Source organism: Grus americana, chromosome Z (genome assembly GCF_028858705.1).
Source record: "Grus americana isolate bGruAme1 chromosome Z, bGruAme1.mat, whole genome shotgun sequence".
NCBI lineage: Eukaryota > Metazoa > Chordata > Aves > Gruiformes > Gruidae > Grus > Grus americana.
In genome coordinates this window covers 26,291,680-26,303,066 of record NC_072891.1, presented here as the reverse complement: position 1 = coordinate 26,303,066, position 11,387 = coordinate 26,291,680, and the positions used below count along the sequence as shown (strand labels likewise).

Below are 11,387 nucleotides of genomic sequence, written 5' to 3'. Positions count from 1 at the left end.
TTGTGTTATTTTTTTTTACTGAGACATAAATCTTACAAAAATACTCATGGTGTGCAGAGATATGTTTATATTGTGTATCTTTTTCCTTTTACTCCTGTGTTTCTGGTAGAAGTACAGTGCAAGTAAGTCAGGGTAGGCAGGTTCTATGCCCAACTGATCCCTTAACACAAGGGAAAAATAACAAAATTGGTGTATTTATGCCCTCAGCAGTGTGTGTGACTGTGGTGCGGGTACCTTCACATGTTGTGCTCCGCAGGACAAACTTCTCTTTAACAGTATTTGCTACCCTCAACTGGTGTCTACTGTGGCATTGACTTCAGAAGATAAGTAGCTGCTTTTTTTATGACTCGCACTATCTGTGAATCACCAAACCACCAGCAGAAGCTGAGCTTTATGCTCACATCACGGATCGCTTACTTAGGTCTGGTGGTGTAGAGTTTCGCCACTGGGTTTTTACCTTTTAGGAGGGAGGGATGTAATTAACAATAAAATAGTCTCTGTAAACTTTAGATGTAACATATTGGCCATTTAACTGTTACAAGCATCACTTTGCTGACACAAACTGCTTTATAGCAGAAAACGATTCCAGAGGTTTTACCAGGAAGCCATAGCAGCATGGCCACATAATCTGCCTTGCTCACAAAGTGCTGCGGAGTCCCAAGTCTCCACCCTGCAGAATCACAGACCTGACTTGTTCCCACAGATATGCCTTCCTGCCCTTCCCCCTTTGCACTGAGACTCTCCACCTCTTATGTTCTCTAAACTTTATGCAAATCTCTGCTACTGTCATTGCTGACTGTCCAGACTTTCATCAGCTCACAGACAGCACATCTCCTTTGAAACCTTGCCTCAACAGGAAGGGCTGGTGGATAAAAGCAGGCAGAGATTCTTATCAGTGCTGTTACAGCTGCTGCCTGTCTGCCTTGGTGCTGGGGTTCACTCTGTCATTAATCCACCAAAACTCTGGGGAAAACCCAAAACAAAACAAAAATTACATTTGAGATCATTCCCTGTGTTTGCTGCTTTATCCCTGCTGTGTTTGTGTGCTGTCTGTGGGATGTTTGTGTTGTGGCACAGACAAAACACCTGTATTACCTTCTTTTCACTCTTTCTCCTCCCCATGGAAGACAGTAGACTCGAATTTTTGGAGATGTCTCACTATGCCCCATACTGCTTATATAAGGCCAAACACATTCATGGTATTTCAAACAAAATTCACCATTTACTTCATTCTTTTATCTTAAACAACTTCTCTGATTTGCATTACACTCCCTCTGTATGTTATTGGTCAAGTCACAGGAGTAAGAATAATTGAATAATCATGCAATTCATACAAAGCATTTATATTAACTATACTTTTTCTTCCTCAGTACTTTATTTTAATCGCATTAAATTTCAGTAGGAATGTAACTGAGCTCTTAGCATACAAAATCATCAATGCATGCTCAAACTGCCATGCATGTTAACTGCACAACTTTAAACAACACAACAGATGTTTTATGAATCAACTTCATATGAAGCATCATAAAGTGATGGCCTTTCCCCCCCACCCCCCCACTCACTTGCTGTGAGTAAAATGACTGTTGGAGTGGACAGTCTTGCAAAAACAATATGACAAGCCATTGCACACTGCTCTTAGTTTCTAATGATATTTAAAAAAACCCCCAAAACCTCTTGAATTGGCATTAAAGAATAAAATAATGTGAAAAAATAAATCACACATCCTATCCTTCTGTGGCTGGAGCACAATGCTGTGTCATTCCCGTAATAGTTTCCTGAAGGCTTCTACTGATGGAAGATCACAGCCTCTCCAAGGGATCCATTGCAGTGCCTACTGGTTGAAGGCTTCTCTTAATATCAAACTAAACTGAAACGTAACGTCATTACTTCTTCTGCCTGCTACCACCATATGAACAAATTATTTCCACCCGCCGTGCAACAGCATTTTACGTGTCCCCCCACCCCGCCTTGCTCTGTCACTCAGCTCTACATTAAACGGTGCCGGGGGGGGGGGGGGGAGGGGGCAGCCTGACATGGGCCGCGCTGGGCTGGGCTGTGCTCCTGCAGTCGCCTCTGCCAGGTCTGGCCATTCACAGGCCATTCCTCCAGTGCCCGTGGCCAGCAGACAGCATCAAGACAAGCTGCACGCTACCAAGTGACACTCAGAGCACGTCTACTCTCATTTAATCCACTCTGGGAAAAGATGGGAGGGATGCAGGGCTTGTCCTCCAGTCAAAGGTGGCATTAGTTAACCATGCTTGACTGAAAGAGCAAATCTCTCTTCAGAAGATGAAGCTTGTCACTTTAATTAAAAAAAAAAAACAAAAAACACACCAAACAAAAACCCCTGTGTCTACTCAGGCTATGTTTTCAGGGAGAACACGGTCCACATGTTGCCTACCTGGACATGCATTGCTTACATTTGTATGCAAACTAACATATAGTACACCTAAAACACATTTAAATACTCAAAAGCAGTTACAGTTTCAAGTCAATGCTATTTCCCATTTCACAGAAAAAAACCCACCCCTTGAAGTTGTCAGCTTTTAATCTCAATTTGCAATAAGAAACTCTAAACTGAAACTCTCTGTCCCAACCAGCATTTGTCAAGACTGCACTATCAGCCATCTGGGATAAACCCGGGTTCTGCTCCCAGCTATCAGCTGCCCGACAGACCTGAAGTCTTCCTGCCTTTTGAGGCTCAGATACATGAATTTGCTGAAGCCCTTAGTGGATACTCAAGGTTTCAGGGATTCTTCTGAATAAGAAAGCTTTTGGTACTGTCAGCACCAGCTTGATTAAGTGATTGAATGCAAAATGTAGCTACTGTGCCTTTTGGAGTTCACCCAGTGGAAGGAGCCTAGCTTTTTCCCACAAGGACACTAAGACATTTTCCATTAACCCATCAACATGTCATAGCAATAGCACGTCATGGGATTTCCCTAAAAAAAAATTTCTAATATACTGAAATACTGTAAATTAGAATTTCTTCAGTTTTATATCTGTCAAGACCTTCTGGCTGATGAAGGCCTGATCCCTTGAGACACCGTCACCAGTTAGCTATTTTCCAAGTCGCTACGCCTCAGCTTTTGTCCAAGACCCAGAGCTATGCTTAAGGGGGGGGTGGGGTGGGGGGGGTGGGGGCATGGACGCGAGCTCACAACTTCCTCAAGTAGCAGCTTCTTCCTCTGGTGCAGCATGTCAAAAGAGTGACTTACAATGTCATGGTGAATTCCACAGCCACCTCGTAGCTACTGCCGAGCTGTAAAAGCAGCCTCAGTGGCTGGTTTATCTGTTTGCTTTTATCCTGTAAGTAAAACCAGGGTTGCAGCGGTGACGACATGTTTGGACATACCCAGAGTTCCTGGAGTGGTTGTTTGCTCAGCCATGGGGCTGACTTCTGCTGCATTCCGTGAGGCCCTAATTCCTCCTGCATTTTATTGCTAGATGCATGTCTCCTTGTTATAGCTTCATTATTGCAATTTGGCCAAAGTTTCACAATTCCCTTAAAAACCTTTGAATCTACAGCAGTTTGCTACCTGCCCATCCTGCCAGGCCATGTTTTAGGTCCTGTAGGTGATTTCCGCGCCTGACTCAGGCAGATGGCAGCTGCTGCTCAGAGATCTGCTCTCATCTTTGTACCAGTTCTCTCAGGGAACTTTCCAGATGTTGCTGTAATTCCTTTGCAAACAATCGGTCTCCTATCCTAGCTGATGACAGAAATCCTCTGGCTTGATGGAAATTTTTGATGCCTGATATGCGATTCCTTTTTTTTTTAAGCAGGAAAATCAGCTTAGTTTCTTCTGGAACCAGCCTGCCAATCCTAATGTCTTGATTCGAGGAGTTAAACACACCTTACAGGAATTTTCTGTTTATGCAATGCAATCATCATCAATAAGGAGCATACAAACTCCTGTCTTCTGTAAATACTTGCATTGCTCACTGTTTTAGCCAGCCTTGATTCAAAATGCTTCTTGTGTCATGCTTCAATAATGCTTGTTTAGAACATCACCGACGCTTCTTCGTTGCTTCTTTGGCTGGCCCACTCCTTCACTGAGGCTAAGAGATGGTCATGCACAAGAGACAGCACCCCATACCTACTGATGTGTTTTTTTAATGTTTTTGGGTCGCTGATGTGCCTGCGTGGTGAGCAGGGCGCTGTTTATGTGTCTCATGCCATAACCAGTTTAGGCCTTTCTTACATTTACATGTAAACATGTGCTTGGCTGCTCCATGTTACACAGGAGAAAAGAAAAAAAGGAAAAATACAAGAAATATAGGATAAAAAAAATTTGACTTCTAGGTTCAAATGATAGCAATAAACACCCCAAATAATAATTTCATAATTTTTCTTTCAAAGAGGTGGGGAAAAGGTGCTTATAGCAAACCAGCACATTACTCTGCTTCTTTCAGATCTGCACAATGAAATTTCCCCTCTGTTTTCACCCCCTGTAAGCAAATCTCCAAATGTGCAGAATGCTCTGGAGCAAAAGGGCTCGACTGGTAATAATGGGGCTACAATTTGAACCAGCAGCTTCTGAACAAAGAACAACAAATCCTCCTGGGTTGCTTCTGGGCCAGTGTGCACGGCAAGTGCAGCCACATTTGGGCTAGCTTCCACACAGCCAGCGGGGTGCAGCAGTGAGGCTGAGCAGCAGGGACGGTGCAGGATGCTCAGACTAGATACTGCTTGAGTAGCTCAACTACACATTTGCTATCCTGGCTCCTCTCACTAAATTAAAGTCAAAGAGAGAGGTGTGCCTTTCACTGACAGATTTCTGGTTCCCATTGCTGCAGATTCCTGAGAAACAATACTGCTGGAATTATAAAAGTAACAGTATACTCAGATGCACAGAAAGTAGATTTAATTTTTACATTTCCATCCACAGGTAAAGGCTATGATGTCTCTCCTGCAGGGAAGTACAAGATCATTCTGCTTCCCATCTCTTTTGTTTTGTTTAAATTCCTGTCATCATTTAACAAAATACAATCCAGACTCAAGAGAATTTCCAAGGTCTTGTTCCCTCTCCGAAAATCTTAAGCTTGCAAAAATCTGCATGACCATATTTAATTCAAAAGGAGGAAATCCATACACGCAGATAATACTTAAACATACCTTGTCAGTGTAGCTCTTTCCTCTCCCCTTAGCACCTGGATGCACATATTGTTTGTGAAGGTCCTGAGCTCTGCTTCTTTCTTGATCTACGGGGAAAAAAATTCTTCCTCTTCAGGAATTACCAGAGTCACAGAAATGCAAGTTCTCTTCCAAGAACACGTCTAGGTTGCTATTTTCAATCTAGTGGAAGCAAAAGCCGCTGACACGCTGCTGGATCCATGCAGTGAGATGAGACTCGGATGACAGCAGATGAGCAGCCCCAGAACAGGGATGGACAAGGTCTGAAACTACTTCAAAGTTTAAAGAAAGAAAAACCCCAAAACCCAGCTCAGAACTTTTGACGCTAACACCACAAGTGGTAGGAACTGATGGCAAGAAAAAAATCGGGTGTGTCGTCAGCCACTACCAATGACTAATACTGATACCAAACCTCTAGAGCTGTGAAGGTAAAAGACTGAAAGGACATGGGTTTGCAGACTGCCAGGCCTTCAGCTGTGTCCATGAAACAGACCCCTGATGCTGACCTTGAGAAGCCTATAGCGATCAGAGCAGAGTTTTGGAGCAAGCCAGGTGGGGTCAGTGTTAGCATGATGTCAATACCTAAGGAAAGCAAGATCATTCCAAACAAGCTTTTTGTCGCTGCTGCGCAGTTGAGGTGGCCTGTCCTTTGCTACACAAACCACTCTCGCCTGTTTTACAGCTACCAGTTCCACATAAGGGAAACTTTTTGACAACTCTGCATCCCCCCCCGCCCCAAATCTAACACATCTTTGATGGCTACGCCTCCCTCCCACGCCTGTATCTGAAACAACACAAACTGCCAGATGTATTGTTGCAGCTGAGCTTTCCTTGCACAAGACCCGGCAATAAGGGAGAATATGGGTACAAACTACGCTTGTGTTTCTTTGGTCCTAGGATTTGGTGCCAGCGGTGCAGAGGCAATACTGGCAGCCACAGGTCCCTGAGAGGTTGTGACAGGCAAGCTATGAGACCCCACTCAGTGTGAAAACCCGCTTCTACCTATCGCACCTAGAGGCATTGTAGGTATTATGATATAAACAGCTGCACCTGCTTTCTGGCTACACTGCACAGCCAGAACAGTGGACGTGTGCTGAACCAACTCCAGGATCTAACACAAAACTCCCTTCATTGTTCCCAAACATTTAACACAATGGGGAAAATTAATCCTACTTGTCTGAAGTAAGTGGAGCAAAACAAGGAACTAATGCTACTAAGCAAAAATGGAGATCTTAAAAAATATCTGCTATTCCGTGATATGTTTTCTGCTTAGCACCATTCAGAGGTAGTGCACATATGCAGCATTACTAAGAAAATGTAAACAAGACAATTTGAACATTGCTTTGCAGAGTCAGGTCCGGTTCTTGAAAAAAAATCGGTGTATAGCTGTGCACTTAGCTGGCACGTCCAGTTACTGGGAATGAACTACACACCTTTGGACGGAGTTTCTTGATGGTCCTTTTTTTTAATTGTCTTTTGACATCCAGACCTAATCTCTAATCAGATTTATCTTTGGCCTCAAGATCCAAGATTTCTGCAAGCAAACAAATTAAGTGCTTTTATTGATATCCCCAGTTCTGCAGAGAATTAAGGTCTGCAACAGTTTTCCATTCCTTTCTCCATGCGGTACTTCAGAAAAAGGTTTTGATTTTGACTTTCAAATGTGGTGCTCACAGAGCGCTGTTCAGTAGCCACTTCAGTACAGAATATAAAAAATGACTGAATGAATTGAGGTTTAGCCTCTTATTGAAGGTAAACCTGAAGTTAATCCCCAACTGGTAGAAAAATGAGTAGAAATCAGAAACCCTTCACAACTGACAACTGGAAAGACACATTCCAAAATATTAATCTTTAATAATTGACACATTGTTCATTGTTGCAGGGTTTTCTTTAAAGGAATTATCCTGGGCATGCCACCAATAGCATTAAATGATACTTATTTGTGTTACATCTGGTTTAGCCCTTTATTTATCGATATTTTACCTGATAATGTATTTTCTTAGAGACCTTATAATAGCATTTCTGCATGATCAGTTCATTTTGTTCTCCTGTTTCCTGGATACATTAGCCAGGAAAAGGAACGCCCAGTCTATAACAGACAGGTTAATTCACACATTTTACTTTGTCCACATAGGAAAATGCAATTTCCGGATCATTGAGCCATATGGATTATGAACAAGACACTCCAAAAACTAACTATCCAGACGGGGATATACTTACAAAAATCTTTTATGTCAAAGTCAGGATTTCACAACATAACACACTAATGAAAAATCCAGTAGCACCTGAAAGATTAAGGTAGCTGCTGCTATCACTTGCACATACTTGAAAAAGATTTAAGAAAAAAATAAAGGGTAAAAGTACATTCCCCACAGAACAGCAAGTGTATTTCAAAATAAAAAAAAAACCTATTCTTTTTCTTTTTTTTTCTTTTTTTTTTCTTTTTTTTGTTTGTTGTTGGGTATTTCTGTTAGGTTTTTTGGTAATTCTTTTTGCCTTTTTTTTTTTACAAGACTGTAGTTGCCATATAACAAGATGTACGTGATGTGACTGCTCTCCTCCTTCGGTGGAAGTTCATGGTCATGTTTTCAGGCTCTAGTACTCAACATTGTTTTCTCATATACATACTCCCATAGTTTCATCAAAGATAGATACAGTGTGTAATACCCGTCTCTGGGAAAGTAATGTTTCAAACAGGCAAACTTTTATCTTGAAACAGAAGTGGAGAGGCTACAGTAGGTATAGCTACCTAAGTATGAACATTAGGTCACAATTTCTAAACACTCACCTACTGTACATAAACATTAAAAATAGTCTTAACAATACAATTTTATTTATATGTGCACGTATCTCCACCTTATCCCATAACTATGTTTGGCAACTATTTGGGAATTCAAAGGTGCAGCCCTCAGTAATTGTATTATTTAAAAAAAAAATAATAAATGAAGCATATCTACTCTATGAGAAAAGAAATTCTCAAATATCAATTTCCAATTTTAAATTTAATTTCAATAGGAAAATATTAAAAATGTGCACATCTAAATTTTTCCATGTTCTGTATATACATATGTGTGTGTACGTATACATAGAAATACTCATGTACCACACATATTCACAAAATTTAAGTGGAAATATTTCTGTCCACTATTTTCCCACATGTAAATGACATCATATCTTTAAAAATGTCAATAATAATATCATTAAAAATAATATTACATTTATTCCATCATCAACTTTCTGTGTTTTTATTCTTTCTTCATCCTTATTATGTCCACTGAGCATTTACAGGCGAGATTCTCCTTGCACTTCCACAGATGTTATGCCAACTGAATGTTGCTGACATCACATCAAAGACACATCTGGTTTAGAGCAGCTCAAGTGATGGGAGAATCAGGCCCAAACATCCCCAGGTAAATTTAAAAACTGGTCATATCTGCTCATCTGGACCTGATGAAGATATACACACCACGGTCTAAAATCCACCGAATGAAAAACATGTAGGTCACCACAAAGTTTTCAACCAGTAGTACGCTGAACCAAGCGCCCCCCCCCCCACCTTTAATAAACAAAGTAAGTGAGAAAATACCCTAAAAATATGGAAAAAACTTGAAACATTGTGTACATTACATACTGTATAATACATGAAGGTTTAGCATTTGACCTAAACCATTTTCCTGACTAGTCAGGGGAGACCTGATAAATCACTGGTAAGGAAAAATAAGGTAGTTTAGAAATAAAGCATGTATTTCTAATATAAATGATAAAATGTGTGTATTATATGGTATATACACACAGTACACACATGAAAACAAACTTATCTTTTCTAGTTTTGAATAGCAGTCTCTAAGTGGAGAAAATTGTGTTGTACAAATTTAATAAGCAGCTAGATTTCATGTTTAACATTCAAATTAATTTGGGGAGCAAACAAAGGTCCGTGCATCTTTTGACTCTGAAGTCCGACACTCATTCATACATTTTAAAAAAGCCCTCTTCAACATTACAAGCAATTTATGGCAAGAATGTACTTTGATGCAAGACACATGACACTTGGCTTACCTTTCAAAGAGTTATTTTTTTTTTAAATAAATCTATTATATAAAGAAATGTGTGTTTGCCAAAAGTCTGTTAAAATTACATCAAAACAACTTTAAAACCTGCTGACTGAGGATAATTGAATTCAATTTCCTGTTGTTCAACATTTAGTTAACAGTTCAGAATATTGCCTGGTGTAGTTTCAATAAAGATGTGATATGAAGACCCATAAAAGAGTAAACAAGTCTCCATTTCAATTTGCTATGACAACAAAACTTCTAGAAACAGCTTTCTTGGTTGGACAGGTTCAGTGTACAAGTATTCCCTTGCAACAGCTCTATGCCCTTAATGCAATCTGTAATAATCTGTAATAAAACAGTGCTCCCCATAAGCCATTATTCACAAAACCTGAAATTCATGTGACATTCTGAAAAAGTCTCCTGCAGAACAGGTTAACATGTTAATTGGACATACATATTCGATTTATGTATCAAGGCCAGAAAACAAACAACTGACTATTCCTTGTTACCTGTGCATGTCAAATTTTACATTTAAAATTCTCAGGGTTTTTTTTGCATTTTTTTGGGTTTTTGTTTTTTTCCTAGGGGACTCACCTTCCGTCATTGGTTGGCTTCAAAACACAGTTAAGTGGAAGATAGTATTTCACTGTAATTACATGGAATTCATATGAAAAAGTAAACCTTACATTAGACAATACTGTAGAACACCAGAGTAAGCTCCATAAAGAAATACGGTATCTTCCAGTGTGTATATATATATATATAAAACCAAAAAACAACCAACCAACCAACCAAAAAAACCCAAAATGAAGAACTTTATACAAGCAGTTATAGTAACTTTGTTTCAATTAAAGATGCAACTCTCTCTCACTCCTGGCAAGAATAAATTGGTAATGGCACTGCTTCTCCACAGTGCAAAGTATCCTGAGAAATTATTAAGAACAACAAAATACAGGGCTGCCATCACTAAGTTCTTGCACAAACCACAGCAATTAAATATCTTAAATAAATAAACCAGCAGATAACCTATATTATGTCTATCACAAAAAGGGGATGTGACCTGGGACACTGCTAATTCTTCCATCACTGATAATTAGAAAAGGGTTGCATTCAATTACTTTTAATATCTTTCAAGTTATCTATGGCCAATAATGTACAAGGAGGTAATTTGTAATTCAAGTTTTTTTGTTTTTTGTTTTTTTCTTCAACTAGCTACAAGCTGAGTTCTAAATTTTACATTGAAATACGACTCAAATTTAAAACAAGCCCTCTCAGAGGAGCATTTTCTAATTTTGTGCAACTTTGATGCAGAGCCCAACACAGTCCTATGAAGAGAGACAGTGCATCTTTAAGCTGATTGGCACTGAAATCCCGTTTTCTTTAGCTGCATTCTATTAGCTTGGCCAAGTTATCTCGTAACTCTGTTAGTTCAAATATTTTTCCATCAAGAATTTCTAAAAGTGTCTTCAAGTTATTGCGAAAAGCTTCTTGCTCATTCTGACTTTTCTCCAGACGTTGCTCTAGATCAGACAGCTGGCCTTCCAGGTCTTTGTTTCGAATTTCTACTTCCTTCAGAGAAAATACATAACATGTTAATGTGTTGTCTGCAAACAGAAAGCAGTCTAACCTCCTGCTGGTATTCATGTGCTAATTTTGTCAACTGGTTTTTAAAACAGTTTGTGACCCTTTAAAGTTTCCACTAAGCCGAAATCAGAACCCAAATTATTATTACGATTGTGTATGTACCACCACTTCCTCCATTACTTCACTAGTTCATCTGAAGGACAGAAACTTTTGGAGAGGGATAAAATTTAGTCAGTGAACAACAGATGTGATATACTTATTCAGGTAAGTTACTGCCAGTGTGCCACCTACTGAAAACAGCTTCTCAAAGGCTTACTTAAGTTCAGTATTCCCTGACTTAGACTACATGAGTAGTCTACAAGGACACAGTCCCCGTTAAATGGTCTCATACAGGAACTCATCCAGAATACTGCTTTATGGATGGAGGAGTACTACCTTACTCCTGTCCCACATTACAGGCCTTTTCACCCTGAAAATTAAGACAGAAACATAAACTAGCAAAACTGATGTCAAGGTGACACTGATTGTAACAAATTTAAACCAGCAAGTGCAAGCCAAATGCCTTGTCTCGCCGCATGGTGCCCCAGAGCCCCACAGTAGCGCAGCTGCGGGAGCCA

At 39.9% G+C, this 11,387-nt stretch overlaps 1 protein-coding gene across 2 annotated transcripts in view; it reads right to left on the bottom strand.

Annotated features, from left to right (window-relative positions):
• Positions 1-8,860: 8,860 nt before the first annotated feature.
• Positions 8,861-11,387, bottom strand: part of HOMER1 (homer scaffold protein 1) — a 93,917-nt gene continuing 91,390 nt past the window's right edge. For both annotated transcript variants that reach the window (XM_054808844.1, XM_054808843.1), the window contains one exon: positions 8,861-10,755. In XM_054808844.1, coding sequence (XP_054664819.1) covers positions 10,567-10,755 — 189 coding nt within the window. In that variant the 3' untranslated portion in view covers positions 8,861-10,566. The remainder of the gene's footprint in view (positions 10,756-11,387) is intronic.